Raw genomic sequence first — 19564 nt, 5'->3', positions numbered from 1 at the left:
AAATGCACCTTTGATTTCTATGCATAAAATAGAACAATATAAAATGCTGAAAGTTACCTTCCCTATCACAACATATGCCATATATCACAACGCATACCATAGCAAGCGCTTTTTTTAAGTCCTTTGATTCTTTCAATACATTTTTCCAGTCTCAGGCAGTGTGTTACTGCATCTGTTGCCTTGCGTTTGTAGTTCATGCAATCAGAAAATCTGTGAATGGGGTCGTTAACTAGCTACCAGCATATGTAAGTTCATAAGCTTTACTGTTTACATAAAATACCGGTGCGTATCCAATTCGACTTTCACGAAAATGCTAAATTTAAATATACTTATTCTATTAGTTTTAAAATACTCTTTTTTAACCCAAATCTTCCACAGGCCTTCATTCTGTAATTTGATTCCTTTTATTTCTGTTTCGATGTGGTGATATAGCCTCGTGTTGATTCCCACCGTGATTCCAATTTTTGATATTTTTGTAGCTGTGTGCCGTTTTTATTGTGGCTTAAAGTTTAAGGGGGCTGTAGTCGTGCATCATTTTTAACTGTTGAACATTTCTGTTAGCTACTTTTATTAAAATTGTTAAAATTGAAACGTTTCACATAGCTTTTTAAAAGTTATTTACTTCCAGTTTGTAGTGAGCTGTTAAAACTGGCAAGCTTGTTTTGTGTTGTCTTCTGTCATTTTCCATTGTCGATGAAGGTGTGAACATATGGCTTTTGTCAAAAATGTCATTTTATTAAAATAAACAGTTTTGTTTTCATCTTCATGCCAGTAAATAAAAACTCTCAAAAGATTTCATGTGCTTCTTGATCTACCTCTGATTTCTGTGTATAAAACACAACAATCTAAAACGCAATCTAAAGGGCGCATTCCCAATCAAAATACATTATATATGTAGGGTGATGGTAACTCTTTTGTTTCTTACATTTACTTATGCTATAGCAGGCCAATATATAATTCTTCAATCATCAAAAATGAGAGAAATTAAGGAATGCTTATATCCAAACCGTATATCTTTAGATGATTATTTTTGCAACATTCGTGTTGGAATTGAAGCTGTGTGCATGTGGCACTGATATTGAAATCTATTCTCTTTAGTTTTTAGTCTTGGATCAACAACCATATGATTTGTGTGTTTCTGCAAAATTTGAAACCATAGGCGCCTTTGTCATGCGAGTGACTCTCGTGTACTTCACACTCACGCAGGCAGCATTGACCGCCTTTTTGGTATTTTAGTAATACGCTTCAATTCAAATGTCGCATCCCCAATATTCGTTGATGAACAATACGTAAATATCTGCTACTGTTGAGAGAACATTCGACAATCAATAGACGAGTTGGAAAGAAATGCCAATTTTACTACATAAAGTTTTCTTTAACAAAGCGTCGAAATCTTGAAAACTTCCTCAAAAAAGTAGTGAAAATAATGAAAATATTTCTTCAAAACGTGGCCAAATTATCAATTAATGGTTGTGCTTTACGAAGAAGCTCTGGGGTGAATTTGGTTGCACGTGGTTTTGACAACTTTCCTCATTCATGAGCCATTGGACTTCGTGTATGTTTGTTCAGATGTTAGCTGCATCATATATTTGATGAGATCAGCCATAGCCCAGTCTGTAACCAAGAATTTTCATTTGAGACACAGCACCCTTTCTGTCATTAAAATGGTTAATGACATGGCTGTTGCACTTTTGGTTGTTTTTCAACCTTTGGTGGTACTTATTTCCTATTGCACTGGTGAGAAAATTTCTGAAGTTTCATTGAATCACTTTAAATAGAATCAGAGCTGAATACTTATACAAATGTTTACGCCACCCCATCCCATCGTCAACACACAAACCAATTAGCGTGCCCCTGACATTTTTAGGTCGAATTCAGATCTTTTATAAACTTAATTCTGCAATCTGTCAACAAAATACCAATCTAGGCATTAGTCTTAAAGATATAGAAAAATCATCGTATTTCTATGATATGAAAGTTTTGTTAAAACTTTATAAAATTCATAGTCAAATTAGCATATTGTGCATGCAGTAAAGAAATAGATCTTCAGAAATACATGGTAAATTTTAATATTAATTTCCCATATATATCCACCTTCATAGGCATGCAACTGTAGAGAACCAACGGAAGCAATTTACATATCCAAACGATTGATCTCCTTTAGTTGAACAGTTTCGTCTTTGCTTCTTCCCTGCAAATTAAAGAATCTTCTAATCTTCTATTGATGCTGATTTCTGGTCAGATAATCGTTCGATATTTTTTGTGGTCCTCATTGTAAAATACAGGCAGGGGCGTTGTCAGCCCATAAATTTTAGTTCTGCTATTCTCTTTTCAAGACTGCAAGTCATCTTGACTGTAAGGTGTGGTAATATTCAACATCATACAAAGTTAAACATATATTGTCAACAACACAATGACGTATTAACACTGACGTTTCGACAGTCAACAACAACAAAAATAGTCCTTCTCAGGACTATACCAACCTGGACGATCTACATCTACAAACATGTAACGATACTCCCGGGTTCAAAGCATTTACTTCAACACAATGTAGACAGCCGCCAACAAAGGCAATGCTCGTGCTTGTTCCAATTCTACATTTTTAATTGTGTTTTATTTCTATTTATTCATCGAAAAGGTAAACTTATTAGGTTTTTTAATCTGATTTGCGTGGAGCTTTATCATATTCTAGCCATACGACATTGTGTGAAGGGGGCCTCTCCAGCATTTTTCATATATTTAAAAGTCTTTTGTTTTTACAATAAATGAACACAAAGACATAATCATAGCACGACTAATTTTGCGAGACGGCTGTACACTAGTAGAAATATACGTTGAAATTTTACGCTAGATATCGGCTGTTTCAATGGGTGTATGGTACAAAGAGCATTGTCAACATGAACAAAAACGAATTGAAAGTATCGCCAGAGGGGATGAGGTTGTTACCTTTTCTTTATTGTGCAGTTGAATCGATAAATACGAATTTTCATCCGAACTCGATTTTTCTTTCTGGCAACAAAATAACGATTTGAAAAACTGAGGAATACTGAAAAGCAACTCGGGACGTGGCCGGTTTTGACGATCGTTGTTTCTTTCTACATTGGAGAAAAGGAGTATTTGCTGTATATTATTATCACAAAAAAAAACAGGAAAATTTAAATGGCAGAAATGTCTTGCACATGGTGCAACTACTGAGGAAGAAGAAAGACGTGGTTATTCCTGTTCTTGACTTACAATTCAGCGGCGTTGGTGGTCTGATCCAAAAACGATTTTATCAGTGTTGTTGTTGGCACCGACCGACGTGGGCGAGCAACATTGTTTGATAAATCTCAGGAAAATGGTTGCAAGTCAAGAGCAGGGAGAAAAACAAAAACACTAACACGGTCAGGGGCGGATCTAGGATATTACACGGACATTTGCATACTGCTCCAGTACAATAAGCCATTTCATTTTAACAAGTATCATATTGTTTTCGTCGGTAAAAATATTAAGACTGGTCGAGAAGTTGCTTTCAGAGATGTTGACTTACCAAAAAGCAAACTGGTAAGAACTCCGACAACAATTGTAGTGAACACGGAGGTAGCACAGTACCATAAATAAGACAAGCTTCCCAACTTTGCTAACGGCTCACTAAGTGGATATGCATGGAAATGGCACTGTTAAATAACGCTATAAAAATTCTGGGACAATCATCAAGTTAATTTGATAATGCAACCGAGTAACCATCATGATTCATATTTTCATATGTTTCCAATACTTGAGTTTACACCACTGTCAGTTTAAATTGTACACAGGGCCGTTGCTAGAACGTTAATTTGGAGATGGTGAATATTCATATATTCAGTTGTTTGTACCCGAAAAACACTTCACTTTCAAAAGAAATCAGTCGGACACAACTGGAGTATACATCCCTCCATCTCAATCAACGTTGTAGCTTAGGCCTTACATATATATAACTGTTTTCTCTTCTTGATTTTTTCAGAAATAAGTTTGATTAACGGCAGGCTTATATGCTCACGCAAGATTGACGCATTTTTTTTGTTTTATTACATAACTTGCCTTTTATGCATGTGCATGAGCATTAATCTTTCCGTTCCCTGAGACTGATCAGTTATCCTAAGATTAATTTTTTTCCTTAGAATAATCTGTTATCTTTAGGCTAATCTGTTTTATTGACTAATCTGTTTCCCCAAGTCCGATTAGTCTTCTTTAGGATAATAGGCATCAACCTATTATCCTAAGATTAATCTGTTTTTTAGACTGATCTGTTTTGCTTATATTGATCCGTTATCCTTAGATCGGTCTTATATACTCTTAGACTGCTCTGTTTCCCATAGATTAATTTGTTTCCTATATACTGGCATTTAATGAGTGACGCAAGTCAAAATTTATAAAAGGATAAAACTGACACGATGTTTGCAAAACTGTGAAATGCTTATGTTGTTTACAAAACATCTATAGTAGTTCCTATAGCAGTACTACAGGAAAAAGCTGTAGCAGTGGCTTGGCTTTAATTTAGTTGCATTTATCTGACTGTTCTTTTTTTGTAAGATGACTGCCCTGACGACGCCCTTTTTGTAAGGTGACGCCACTGACGACTAGTGGTAATGCGCTCAGTTGACTTCAAACGTAAAGTGAAAATATTCATTAAAGACTTTCCTTGATCTACCTATGAGGCACAAAAGGCTTTGAAATAATTCTATCGATTGTTTGATTAAGATACGAAGTGAAGCTAATTGTGATTTGTACAACTAATTGTACAACTAATCTACAAATTCTTAAGTGAAACTTTCCATTAGAGACTTTCCTCGACCTACCTGTGAGGCACAAAAGGCTTTGAAATAATTCCATCGATTGTTTGATTAAGATACAAAGTGCTATTGTAGAATTTGCAACCTTTGATTGAAATGTCCCCTGCCTTTTTGTCCGGAGGATATATCATTCCGCATGTTGCAATAGTTAGAGTAAAAATAAACCCAGTCAAAGCTCCTAAATAAGCTCCCTACAGAAGACAAATTAATGAAGTTATATGTGCCAAGTAAACGTCATTTAATAATTGATTTACGTGTTGATGTAAATTTGTAATGATGATGTACCTTTGTAGTGATGATGTACCTTTTAGTGATGATGAACTTTTGTAGTGATGATGTACCTTTGTAGTGATGATGTACCTTTTAGTGATGATGAACTTTTGTAGTGATGATGTACCTTTGTAGTGATGATGTACCTTTTAGTGATGATGAACTTTTGTAGTGATGATGTACCTTTGTAGTGATGATGTACCTTTTAGTGATGATGAACTTTGTAGTGATGATGTACCTTTGTAGTGATGATGTACCTTTGTAGTGATGATGAACGTTTGTAGTGATGATGTACCTTTGTAGTGATGATGTACCTTTGTAGTGATGATGTACCTTTGTAGTGATGATGTACCTTTGTAGTGATGATGTACCTTTGTAGTGATGATGTACCTTTGTAGTGATGATGTGCCTTTGTAGTTATGATGTTCCTTTGTAGTGATGATGTACCTTTGTAGTGATGATGTACCTTTGTAGTGATGATATACCTTTGTAGTGATGATGTTCCTTTGTAGTGATGATGTACCTTTGTAGTGATGATGTACCTTTTAGTGATGATGAACTTTTGTAGTGATGATGTACCTTTGTAGTGATGATGTACCTTTGTAGTGATGATGAACGTTTGTAGTGATGATGTACCTTTGTAGTGATGATGTACCTTTGTAGTGATGATGAACGCTTGTAGTGATGATGTACCTTTGTAGTGATGATGTACCTTTGTAGTGATGATGTACCTTTGTAGTGATGATGTGCCTTTGTAGTTATGATGTTCCTTTGTAGTGATGATATACCTTTGTAGTGATGATGTACCTTTGTAGTGATGATGTACCTTTGTAGTGATGATGTACCTTTGTAGTGATGATGAACGTTTGTAGTGATGATGAACTTTTGTAGTGATGATGTACCTTTGTAGTGATGATGTACCTTTGTAGTGATGATGTACCTTTGTAGTGATGATGTACCTTTGTAGTGATGATGTACCTTTGTAGTGATGATGTACCTTTGTAGTGATGATGTACCTTTGTAGTGATGATGTGCCTTTGTAGTTATGATGTTCCTTTGTAGTGATGATGTACCTTTGTAGTGATGATGTACCTTTGTAGTGATGATGTACCTTTGTAGTGATGATGTACCTTTGTAGTGATGATGTACCTTTGTAGTGATGATGTGCCTTTGTAGTTATGATGTACCTTTGTAGTGATGATGTACCTTTGTAGTGTTGATGTACCTTTGTATACGTTGAAGTTATCAGTGGGTACTCACCTTGTAATTTGCCCGTGGGAAAAGCACACCCATCAAAAATATTCCTAGAAGAGGACCGCTTATGATACCAAACATGCTGTGAACAAGCTAAATTATAAAGCAAAAACAAAAAATAAAACTGTTGATTCAAACTACTATATAGCGCAAAAAAATAATTTAAAACTAAAGAAAGCGGCGACGTAGTAAGTGAACTAACAAGTTTTAGTTCTGCTATGTGATTGCAGAACGAGGTGAATGTTTGTAAATGCTACATGTTTGTAAATTTAGATCGTCAAAGTTAGTAGAGTCTGGAGAAGGAGTTATTGATGTTGATGTGGACTAAGGTTTCGGTATCTTTGGCGGTGGCCATCTTTAGAGTCTGGTACCTGACACCAATAATCCTGCTCAGGATTGCAACAACCTGAAAAATCTATATTTATAAACTTGTTAATTTCTCATCATTTTCATCATTCACTAATTTCCTTCATTCTTTTGAAATCTATTCCTTTTACAGTTGGAAAACAAAGAAAAATTAGTGTGGTAGGAATAAGCAGGCTAGCTACACCACTAAGAGTTAAGACAATGAAAAAAATATAGTGATTTTATTGGGGGTATTTTAAATAGCCAATTAAACTGAAGCTGAGCTTTGCCCCTAACCTAAGTATAAGATATGGTAAATTAACCATGTTCAGGGATATACACAGTGTAAAAGAGTAATTAGCCCACCTGTAGAACAAGAGTACTAAAGTACTGGATAGTAAATGCACCGCATGTCATAACTACACCAAATACGACTGCTGTATAAAAAAATGAGTATAGATTTTCACGAGAACGGTCAGAGCTTGATAAACGAAAAATTAATAAGAAAAAAGAAAAGATACAATGGGTGTACCGGCTGATTTTTGTGCATCTTAACTAGCAGAAATTTGCTAGAGGTTTTGATATCCATCTACCCAGATGGAAATCAAAAAATTACCAACTGGACTTGTTTGTTCAAAAATTTGGGGTCACTTACCCCTTTGCAAGTAATGTATTATTGTATCATTCATTCAAGAACTTAATTACTGTGCTATCTACTGCTACAGTAATAGATATAAACCAGGTTTATTAAGCCCCTTATGTCTATCAAAACTTAATTTGGAATTGTATGGTTTGATCAACACCCAAAGCGTGTACTTGGTAGATTATTCATGAAAAAGTTTCAAGATGAGGTTATTTAGAAATTTGTTGCCTCCGATCTACGTGCCACGAAATAAAAAGTTTCTAGTTTACATTAAGCGAGCAGTTTTTGGTAAACAAAATTAAGTTAATGTGTTGTGTAAAATATATCTTACCAAGCATTTTGGAAATATTCGTAGCATTGTAGTCCGAGAGATTTGTCCATCTCTTTTTTACAAGATCTTCTAGCACGACGGTTATCATTGAATTGAGCCCAGAAGATGCCGTGCTATAAAAAAATGTTTCACATTTTTAAAAGTTTAAATTGCTTATGAATCGTACATGCAATAGATTATTGCAGAAAGAAAGGTTGTCTCAACAATACAAAAACATGCAAACAAAATATTTAAAGGATTGGTCTTATATTGGAAACGCATTTGTGCCATGATTATCTTCTTTTTTTTACAAAGCCTCCTAATGTTTTAAAAGTCATGTAAAAATGTAAAATGTCCAGTTCGTATAAGCCTCCAAAAAAATCCCTAATGTTGTACACGGCAGAGGCAATGCACTCAAACAATAGCACTTAAGACAAAACTCAACTATAAACTTCTTCTTCTTCTTCTTGATTTTAACACCATACACCTGTCATCGATACTGAGCTCAGTGATCTAGCTACTCGTGTACAATATGGACATCATAGATGGGACGGCATGACAAAATAAATGGTAAATGCTGATGCTTACCTTAAAGATCCACTAAACAGACAAGCCATGAAGATACCAGGTACGCCATTTAGCCCGCCAAGTTTATCAATCACGAAATAGGGTAGGACCTGACATCAAAGAAATGGTTAAGCAACTGCAAGTTTCAATTTTTTCGTTTACTAAAAATGTGCATCATTTGGATATAGGGCTTTATAAAAAGCATCAATACAATCTAGAGTATTCTCTTATAAAAATAATGAGCAAAAGCACAATAAATTTCCAGGATTTTACACTCGGAGGCGATTGACCTCAAAAGAGCCATGGTAGTGCGAGCGGCGAGCCTTTTGACAGATGGTTAAGAAATACCATTCGTCAGTGAAATGGTAAAAACTGCAATTTCATAAAAGCTATTTTGTGCACGGAGGATTTATTTTTGCCGGAAGGATTTATTTTCGCAGGGAGGATTTATTTTTGCATGAAGGACTTTGATACAGTTTGATGCTTCTAATTAATTACTCCAAATCGCTTTTTCTCAATGTTTTGCAAGCCTACAGTCTTGCAAAAATCAAAAATGATTCACTGAAATGTTTTTTATGCAGTCTCTACCCTTGTGTCATGGGTGGCGATATACTTCGTTCTTTTTTTAAGAATTTACTTCTTCTTCGTTCGGATTCAAAAATACAGTTGCTTTGTCATTCAGAAAAAACTGAAAATGTTTTACATTGTTTCAAATTGCAGTGATCTTCTGCTTTTACTTTGCTGTATGTAAACTGCGAAAGAAGCGTGTTATGAAATAAAAAAAAGCATTCTTACTTTAAGCAAGCAATATATTATCTGCAGTAGAACCTTTTAAGTACTAACTGCAAAAGACACTCGAAGGTCCAAGGAGGGAATGGGGTTTTTTATTTTGGTGCCGGGCTGGAAAGAGGGCCCGCATGGGTGGTATGTATTCAGCATATACTTCATCGGATTTTGTGTCAGCGTCAACTTTATTGACAATAAGAGTTTCATTAATTCACCTAATTATAAATGTTGTTTTACTCCGTCACTATAGCAGGGCTGACGATCTATGAATGATTGTGCAGATAATGTAATTCTATTTACAACTGAAATTTCAAATGCCGACATCTTAAAAAGTCGTCTTTTCATTCATCACACGAACTCGTCATTTCATTGGCCAGAAAAAGAGCCCATCCCGATTGAAACTATCTGATAAAGTGGATATATAGACCCTGATCCCATTCACCATGCCTGGTCTCTAACATTTATGATTATATATCATAGATGATATCCAAAATACCTGATCATTGCTGGTAACTTTGCCAGATTCTTTCAAATCGCAGTCTGCATAGACAGCAAAAATAACAAGACCGTCAAAACAGCAGAGTGTTACCACAACTATTAAACCAGGAATGCTGAGCCAAAGAGATCTAAAATTATTCCATGATCGATATATATCTTGGGAAATCATATTTTAACTTTCCTATTTCAAACATAGAAAATTGTTAAAATAAGAAACATGTGTTATCGTGCAAAGTGTCTCCTGAAAAAGAAAGCATCGACAGAACAGAAAAATTTTTCCAAAAGTGTATAAAATGAAATGATACCGCAAAATGTCTTTCATTATTACCGATACGAACGAATCTTTTCTTGCCCAGTTCACAAAGAAGCCTTTACACAGACATATGAATAGCTAATTTGTTAAAAGCTCATGTAGTATACCATTCATAGGGAAAATATACTTACCTTTGGGCAGTTTTTATGGACTCTGAAGCGAGAAATCTTTGCACCGCAGCTTGACTTACAGTCCATGGAAGCATCAAAGAGAATGCACCGCCAATTGTCAAAGTCCAAAATGTGTTACGGACAGTTGGGTCAGGATCAAAACTATAAACAGTTTTCAAACAGTGAGTCTTTCCTCTCAGCATAACTTTCTTCGTAAGGCCATAAAATGCTAGTGCTGCCTTCTTTTTGAAAACTGTACACTTGCCCTTTGGGCTTTTCAATAACTCAAATATATGAGCTTGTAGTCTTACTCTTACGATTGTGAAATAGAAACATTGTTGTAATTTATTTCGCAGAATTGACTGGAATCAAAAATCATAATGGAAAATAATAACATTGAGCTAAGGAAAAATTTTTTAGCCCTCAAACAAAAGAATATGTATAAATGAGCGTTTGGTTTGTGCGTGAACATTTTGGCATTGACACTACGAATTATTCCTTACTCGAAAAAATTCAATCTTCCTCTTTGTTTGTTTATCTTCCAAACTTTGCCAAGTCCTCCGACGTTGATTGTTCCGACGATAAAAACAGTTATAAGACCGATGACAATAACAACGGCTTGAAAAACGTCCGTCCACACCACGGCTTTCAACCCCCCCTGAATGCAGTGCAACCGATCAATTATTGAAAATGAGCTTGGGATATTGCTTGGTTGGGAGACTTGAAAGTTGAGACGGTTTTCCAACTTACCAAAGTGGTGTAGAAGGTACAAACGACTCCAGTTGAGATGATCGATGTGGCAAGAGGTACACCTGCCACTAAAAATCAAATCTCTTAAAAAAATATTTCACAAACTTATATCACTGAAGGGTTCTCCTCGGAAACCTCGATTATTTGGTTGTGCTTTTTGAGCTTTCGTTTGCGTATTGTCTCAATTGAATACATGCCAATGTTTGCCTAAGACTGGGATAAAAAGTGCTTATGAAAAAAGTAACATAATATTCTCAAGTGCTTATAAATGGCCCAGGCAAACACTTGGGAATGTTGTTCGAGTTAAGAAAAGTTCACTTTTTCAACTCTCACTTAATTCTCGCGTGTTTCGATCAGGCACTTCAAACAGGGTAAACGTTTCGTAATTGTTCAATACCCTCAACGCATTCAGGATTGTCATTTACCACTCATGATTTTGTGGGTTAAAAATTCATGATTTATGGGTGGAGTCAAACCATACACAGCCTTAACATCTATTTAAGTATATGATGCATGGCACTCGGAATTTAGAGTCACGTAAAGTTTTGGAAGTTAGTAAAGTCTGGCCTTTGACTAATGAACGTGTTAATGTCTTTGTTTTTTAATCATATCAAATGAATATATTATTATAAAGAATGTTTCATGCTTTTTAAGTCCTTGATTTTTGCCGAGAAGAGAAGATGTTTCGTTGCAGATGGAAATCATGCTTAATAAGATACCTGCTTTGAGAGCCAACGATGGCGCGTATAACACGACAGAGAGGTACAGCAACTATTGATGACAAAAATAAAGATTTTTTAGGGAAGAAACAACAAATCGTTGTCATAAAGAGCATGCAAACAATAAATAGGAATTTTTTTTAATATTAAATTTATGAAAGGCACTGTTTTCTTTGTCGAATCGTTGTTAAGCACCACGTGAAATTCCCTAGAAAAGTATTGATTGAAAAGCTGCTTTTAATAAGTGCATGGGCATGTTGACTTACGTATTGAACGACGAACACAAAACAACCAAGTTTCCTCACACCATAGCTGTATCGGAGTTCGAGATACTTGAAAAAAAAATGAGGAAAAAACATCATTTAATAGAGGAAAGTGTAGAGGAAACAGTTAAATATAGTGCATTAAGTTTTTATATTCTTTCAATTCGAGTTTATACCAAAAATTCTTTCAATTCGGGTATCGTGCATTTTTAGTAAAGTTGTTATTTTATGCTTTCAACAGAACTTACCAAAGTTTGGATTTTCCCTTTTGGAAATTTGCACGTGATTTTGTGAAGTTATATGATATATGATCCGTAGATATTTATGATAACACCAGTTGGTTATAAAATTTCACAGAATAATATTCAAGGAAGATGAAAACATTTTGCTTTCGTTCACTTGTAATCATGCAAGTTAAACTTAGGTCTTGTGTGAAGCAAATAGTACTCTTTGAACAATCACTAACTATGCAAACAAATGAAAAAAATGTTACCGTAACTGCGTACAAGCACTATTGATAATGCGCATTTAATAAATACGACAAGTTTGTTTAAAATAAACATGTTTCAACATCTCATGATGCCATCTTCGGTATAATAAAGAATATTATGCGTGGGACAAATATATATAGTAGTAATATGACATAGTTATTGTATTGTTTATACAATTACGAGTAGATTATATATCAATATTTCAATGAAATATTGATTAGAATTAATGATGAGTGTATTTACAGACTGAATTTTGTGTTAAAAGGAAAAACGTTAGGATTAGGGTTAGTTTTGTTCATGTGAAGTGCTTCTTTGATTTTGAGTGAGAAGTTAGCATCTGCATTGTCAATGATCTTAAAAGAAGAGGGTGAATAGTTAGTTTTTATTAAATGCGCGTATGGTAAAAAAATTATTACACACTCGTTTACCTCATGAGCACTTGTCAAGTGTAAACCATAGAAAATTGGCGCAAATATGATGGCAGCAGTTCCCGTGATCAGAAAGAAAGACAGGATCAAAACATTATACTGGACACCGTATGTAAAAACCTCGCTGGGAACGCCAAGCAAAGTTATGGCGGAGAAAAATGAGGCCAGCAACGACATTGTTATGGGAAATGTCTTCATACTTCGATTTCCAAGCAAATATTCGTTGGTCGTGCGCTGTTTTCCTCCAGTACATCCATGATAAATACCAATTGCTGCTGAAATCAACAACATCAGACCAAATACGACGTAGTCTGCAACATGGAAGCCTTTTTCTGCCATTTTAAGATCTTGCACTTTTGCGTATCAAAGAATAACAGCATGTAATGCGAGCCGAGATACTTTTGTATTGGAGCTCACTTACTGTACTCCTTCAAGCCTTGTAGTGTCAAAAGGTCTTAGTTTATAAATTATTTACAGTTGTTTGGTGCACATTGAGCAAATTGATGATCGATGAGAACGAATCGTTGTGAAACGAAAAGGACTATAACTTATCGCAAAAAGATTGCGAATTTGCAACTATCAAAGTTAGAATACTTCCAGGAGTGTTTTCAGCCGTTTTGAAAAAATGAGCGCTCTCAGTCATGTGCTGATTAGACAGGATTGCCATTTGTAACAATGCTGCAATGTTTGGAAACTGGCCAGCCAGGTTTTACGATATCTTTAACAACCGGAGAAAGGCAACCAATGCTTAGCACAGCAACTTTATGGACATCCTTTTATTTCTCCAAAACCCATGTTAAAGGTTTTAAGCAATAACATCGTATCAGATTACCTTGACGCTGAAAAAGATCAAGGGAGAAATCAAAATGGCTGTGATGATGGAGATGAGTATCCTGATTTGATGCCTATTCCTTTCGGCTACGCTGCGAGAAATTCAAGAGTTCGGAATGAATTTGAGGTGTTGCAAATGCTTGGGAAAAGAAGATCAAGGTAACTTTTTATTACATACAACATCGTTTCAATAGTCGGTAATTTGATCATGTGAAGGAAATTTTGTACGTGATTTGGAAATGCTTTATATACGCTTCGGTACGTAATAAATTGGAGGGTTGTCTCTATGCGATCAAAAGAATTCCTTTGAATCCGAAAAGTGTGCTGTTTAATCGCAAAATTACTCAAGAAGAGAATTTACTTTCTAGATTAAATCATGAAAATATTGTAAGGTAAAAAGAAATTTACGATTCGAAGTGAATCGAAATTTTATAACATAATATAGTTCAAAGCGAGGTTCAATTTAGACGATACAAATTGCTTGGCTTATTAAATGTTATCTTTGTAGAAACTATTATAACAAAGTAGATAGTCCCTTTTTTTCCATGATGCCCATCGATGCTTTTGTTCATAATGTACAAGGAGGCTCTCGTTCATCACGAGAGAGTTATGAGAAAGTTGCATTAGAAAAGGTAACAAGTGAAAAACGTATGAACATGCTTATAGTTGGTTTAAATTATAAGTCAAAAAGGCAGAAGTTGTTTGAACCTTTGCAGTATCTTTGGATGTTCTAGTTTCTTTTATGAGGAGAATTCTTGTAAAGAAACACACAAATTTGAAAACAAAAAATCCCGTTTTCGATCCATGCCTCCTGATACCCCGAGATAATTGAGCACTAGAGCGTCTCATGTTTATTAAGGGACCAGATGCCTGTCTGCCATGATGCCCATGGATGGTTTGCTTGTGATACATGAAAAACAGTAAAGGAGAGAGTTAAATCAGAAAGATATAAACCAATAAAAATTGTATAGAACACGTTTAATGTTGTCTTAAATTATGAGTGTGAGGGAAATGCAAATGAAAAGTGCACAGAAGAAGTTAATTGAAACATTGCTTGGTTTATTTTATGAACATTAGTTCAAACAAAAAGATAAAATTCGAAAGCAAAAAACCCCGTTTTCGGTCCATGCTTCCCGATACCTTCTTAAGCGCAAGGCACTAGAACGTCGCATGTTAACGTTTCGGTAGGAGATTTCGGCCCCTCCACGCTATCCTACTTGGGAGATGCAATAGCAAGCTTCCGCCCATCAGACCCCGAGATCACCTGCGATTGGCTTTGCTCGGGGTACGCAGGGAGAGTGCGGTCGCCACCGAAGTGTGGGCCCCTAAGCCACTGCATACCCAATCGCACCCAGCTTCCACTGCTAGTTGACATCTATTATACCTAATATTGGCTTTATATATATATACATAAATTCAAAGGCTTACGAAAGTTGTGGTATTATTTAAGTCACCACTGCGCATGCTCAGATGATTTCTTTGATAATTTGCGACTAAGTGAGTTAATTGCCACAAATGTAGTGCAAGTACATATAGTTAGTCGTTGCCATGACTATCAACAGTTAGTCAAGTGGACTGCGCATACTTAAGCGCATGCGCAGATGACTTCTCTATTAAATTGTTACTAAGCATGCTATTTAATTCAAAATCGATGCTAGTAGAAGCAGTTGGTCGTTGCCATGAACATAAACTTGGGCAGCTGGTCAACTCGATTGTGCATGCTCAAGCAGACTGCGCATGCGCAGATGATTTGTGACTGAGCGAGCTATTTACTCCATAATTGGTACTAGTACATACAGTTGGTCGTTGCCATGACCATGAACTTGGAGAGTTAGTGCATTTGACTACGCATGGTCAGATTAATTCTCAATTAATTTGCGACGGAACAAGCTCTGAAATTAGTGTTTGTATATGCGTTAGCAAATTTTCAATCATAAATTTTTGGCACGCTCTTTGTTACTTAAGCTTGTTTTGACAAATGCATATCAAAAACTCATCAACACTTTGTTACGCCACTCGTAATATCTATGACAATGTTAGAGATGATTTTATTTTTCTCCATAACTTTGTATCTGCATATTTTGTGCATAAACAATGCTCTGATATTTATGACAGATATTGTAATTCGTGGATTGAGGTACGTAGAAGAAATACTTGAAAATGAAACTACCAACAGTGAAACAAAATCAAGCGCGACAGAGGAGAAATTGAACGTAGTTCAAGCACCTAGCGTATGCTCGAGAGTTTTGGATGAGAATTCGTTGACCAATGAAAACACGAATGATTCCAAGCATGTTAACGACCATAAAAGCTCTAGCGAGAACGAGGCTCCAATACAAAAACAATCCATTAATAATACGGAGTCTACTGAAGATATGTTCAAACGAAATATCGATGATCGCATATACAATTTGGAAACTCGTTGGTTCACGTGGTATATAGTAGTGGGAACTGTTCATGATGTTGCTGAAGATATGTAAAAATAACTGCCTGCGTCTTTCTTTTAAGGCAAGGAATCTGATTTCGAAAGTGAAGAGGAAGCAATCACCACAAGAGATTTGCAAGAATATTCAAAGTATACTCTGCAAACTTTGTATATACAGATGGAGTATTGTGAGAAGAGTACTCTAAGGAATGCTATTAACGAGGGATAATACAAGGACCAAAAGAGAATGTGGCGCATTCTCCGTGAGATTGTAGAAGGATTAGTTCATGTTCATTCACAGGTAGAAAAAAAATGTGAACAATTTTCGTTTAGCTTAATAAATATATATAGAGATCTATTATTTGCCATTTTTATTTACATCTTGCCAATAGGGTATGATTCAAGTAAACGCGCTTCGACATTTTGGTTTTCTGTTGTTACATTTTTAGGTGTTTTCTTTAAACACTCAACTTATGTCAAGGAAAAAGATTTTGGTTTTGGATACATTGAAAAGCTTGTTTTGGACTTTTAAGTTCCTTTTCATTGAATCACAGATTCGCAGTGTCATAAAGAAAGTTACTCTTCTCGGAATATGTGTTTGTTAATATAATGATAGGCTTTGATAGCCATGCATGAAAACTTCCACTCAAAGCTTACACTTGAAAAAGTGAAGATCATAAGGAAAAACAAGCATTAAAGTGACGAAGAATTTATAGCTACCCTCTTTTAATATCATATACATTGTATAGATGTCTATATCCGGAAAACGGTAACCAATTCTTAGCACAGCAGCTTTTTGGACATCCTTTTATTTCTACAAATCCCATGTTACACGGTTTAAGCAATAACATCACTTCATATTAGCTTGACGCTGAAAAAGATCAAGGGAGAAATCAAAATGGCATGTGACATAAGTAACGACATAAGCGTAAGATACGGAAAAAGTTCAAGCATAAGCTAAGAGAAGAACAAAAGAAGAACAAAAAGAAGATTTGTAGAAAATCCCAATGTCTTTGTCGTTATAAACCTCAAGAACAATAGAAACAAAAATGTCGACGTTCGTTCTTATTTTACTCGTCTAAACAAGACTTAAACCTGTTTCGCACGAGGAAATTAAGCTGTACAATAAATGGGAAAAAGGCAATCAACGAAGCATGTGAAATACGCTATATGTTCAAGGATAAAGAAAAGAGCAAAGCGTGGGCCACACTATCTTTGAAATTCAACAAATTTCGTTAGGATCTGCTCGTTAACGAGCTCTCGTGACGAGCACATGGTGCCACACTGTGACGATTTTGTCAAAAGAAGCATGGAGGAATATCAACGAAGGAAGAAATTATACGACAACGTATATCCAAAAAAACGTTTTGCGTGCATTCCATCCATTAAGTAGAAGGCGAGAGGTCTGTTGCATGAGCTTCGTCAAGACTATGAGAGACCTTGTAAATACTTAAGAATGACGGTTCAGCATTTCATTGAAATACTGTGCTTAATTGTACCTCGTTCGACCAAGAGGGACACTTATTTAAGCACACAACTCAAGTCATGTGATGCTTCATGTCCAATCACAGCGGATCACTCGTCACTCGTTTACGATTTCGGTGTTTTTGCTCGTCGTCGACAAATTCGGCCGTGTCGTCATATTTTCTCGTAGACAAGGTGCTCATCACGAAATTTGTTGCGTTTCAACGATAGTGTGGCCCGCGCTTAAAGCATCATCTAAACGAAGAACAAAAGAAGATTTAAATAAAAATTTCTTTGTTTTTGTAAACCTCCAGGGCAAAAGAAATAAAAGGTTTATCGTTCAAGCTTATGATCAGTACACGAGTGAACCAAGCATAAGGTTATGCGTAAATAATCAGATACATAGTTTAAAAAAAATAGTGCTGAATTCAGATTTGTGAATGAAAAGAACAACAGCAATATCAATAGCAGAGAGAGTAAGAAATAGTAGTAGACCAGAAGAGAGGACAAAATTGATTGGCGCTTTTAACATTACTCGAACACTGACGACAACTTGGGCGAGAGCAAGCCGAAATATTTACAGATATTTATGAGAGACCACCAGAAGAAAGGACTATTATGTCAAATTTTGAAGTGATTCGCAACGAAACTCCATTTTACACTGCAAGCTATCAATGCAGAGTTACAACGACGTCCACCAAAAAATCTATTTGTCAATGGATGTAACGCACCAAATTTAAGCATATGAAAGGCATGCTGCTTATGTTGAAGTTGTCACATCGACCAGATCTTGCAAAACACCGTCATGACTATACAAAGTTTTCTCAAAGAACATTTAATTTGCTCCTCTTGGTCAGTATTTAGTGAAAAATATGACTGAATATTATATTTAACAGCGAGAAGCCATGGCCGAGCACAGGGGATAAAGGCTACAGTAAAATATGTTGTCAAGAATAAAGAAATGCATTCCTGGGTGTACTTGACCATATCTCTCCAAATATTTACGCCATTCCTACGCCAAATGGCTGTCATCTACCCGACGAGTGGCTTTGTAATAAAGTCGAAAATTTACAGTTTCTATTTACGTCTTGTTTTGAGTGATACATTGTATTCTCAACACGTATTGTACAGCTGCTGAAACAAATCTGTGCAGGTTAACCTTGGTGAAATATTGTACACGTACCAAAATTATGCAGACATACTTTCTTCGACGTCTCACGAGAGAATTGGACCCGTTGCTAGAAAGTATATTAAGGTATAGCTGTCGTGTGTCCAGACTGACTTTAAATGATGATGCCCTATAACGAAATACTTTTCGATACATCTCTAGTGTTGTTGTGAAAATGTCATTGGTTTGAAAGTTGGTGCTACTAATGTTTGGTTTGTTTTCTTGATTGTCAATTTACGAAATAATTTTTTTATTATACTTCAAACATCTATTATCGTAAAAGGACTAAATTCTCTATTTGTTTCCAACGCACTCACTGATCGAGTGCGCAGAGTGAAGTTTCTCGAGCTTCGGTCTCGGGCTTGCACTGATCTGCTCTCGAGTTATCTCAAAGGTCTCCTCGATTTGCATAAGCCCGTGCAAACACAATAAACATCGTTTATTTCTTAATTGATAAATGATAATTACCAAATGCCATGTCTTTTCCAATATATATATATATATATATATACATAAAAGATAAAAGTTTCTCCGGATTTTGAGTGATTTTATTGAGCTTTCGACTCAATGTATTATGTATTATGTATTCAATGCCTGGATTACAAATTTTCAAACTTATATATATATATATATATATGTTTTTTACTTCTGTATATGATATTATTGAACAAATCCACTAGCTCACAAATCAATCAATAGCAACTTCTCAAAAAAAGATATTTATACACAGAGCTGTAAAATTACAATCGCAATTGTTTTCTAACCATAGGACACCAGTTGCACTCGCAATTCTTATTCAGGTTTCGAAATGCGAGAGCGTCCTTTTCCCTTATGCGGAGATATCGGCAATGCACTATATTTTCCCACAATTCATCTACTACAGCTCGTTGTTTTGATAGATTTGTAGCTTTTGTGTCATGCAAGTCGTCAACTTCCCCTGTCGTCGTGCGCACTTTACTCTCTGGTTCTGCTACAACATTGTCGTAAATCCTTCCTATAGGTGGCAACCGGAAATAATTCTTTGCAAGAACTTCTGTTGTCTTATCGAATTTTAAATCGACATCACTAGTAGAACTTGAACTTGTCTGAGAAAACTTATGTCTCGCTGCTGTAATTGA

General features: G+C 35.6%; 1 protein-coding gene across 1 annotated transcript; it reads right to left on the bottom strand.

The window, feature by feature from the left end:
• Positions 1 to 1860: 1860 nt before the first annotated feature.
• On the bottom strand, positions 1861 to 12952 carry LOC124446653 (sodium-dependent multivitamin transporter-like). Its single transcript, XM_046997500.1, has 15 exons — positions 12559 to 12952; positions 11643 to 11708; positions 11377 to 11428; positions 10658 to 10725; positions 10411 to 10565; positions 9929 to 10069; positions 9483 to 9612; positions 8222 to 8310; positions 7655 to 7767; positions 7047 to 7117; positions 6342 to 6428; positions 4818 to 5002; positions 3530 to 3630; positions 2947 to 3095; positions 1861 to 2191 (listed from the first exon to the last, which is right to left on the bottom strand). Exons 1-15 carry the CDS (start codon positions 12895 to 12897, stop codon positions 2135 to 2137), a joined length of 1803 nt encoding a protein of 600 aa, XP_046853456.1. The 5' UTR covers positions 12898 to 12952; the 3' UTR covers positions 1861 to 2134.
• Between the last annotated feature and the right edge of the window lie 6612 nt (positions 12953 to 19564).

This window comes from Xenia sp. Carnegie-2017, unplaced genomic scaffold, assembly GCF_021976095.1.
Source record: "Xenia sp. Carnegie-2017 unplaced genomic scaffold, XeniaSp_v1 HiC_scaffold_22, whole genome shotgun sequence".
In the NCBI taxonomy this organism is placed as follows: Eukaryota; Metazoa; Cnidaria; class Anthozoa; order Malacalcyonacea; family Xeniidae; genus Xenia; species Xenia sp. Carnegie-2017.
Note: the sequence above shows the minus strand (reverse complement) of the source record. Positions and strands in the feature narration are given on the sequence as shown.

Coding starts and splice junctions, on each gene's coding strand:
- LOC124446653 (XM_046997500.1), bottom strand. CDS start 12,897: ATGGCAGAAAAAGGCTTCCATGTTGCAGACTACGTCGTATTTGGTCTG. Junction 10,566..10,657: donor GTACCTTCTACACCACTTTG/GTAAGTTGGAAA, acceptor CACTGCATTCAG/GGGGGGTTGAAAGCCGTGGT. Junction 10,070..10,410: donor GGAAGATTGAATTTTTTCGA/GTAAGGAATAAT, acceptor AACTGTTTATAG/TTTTGATCCTGACCCAACTG.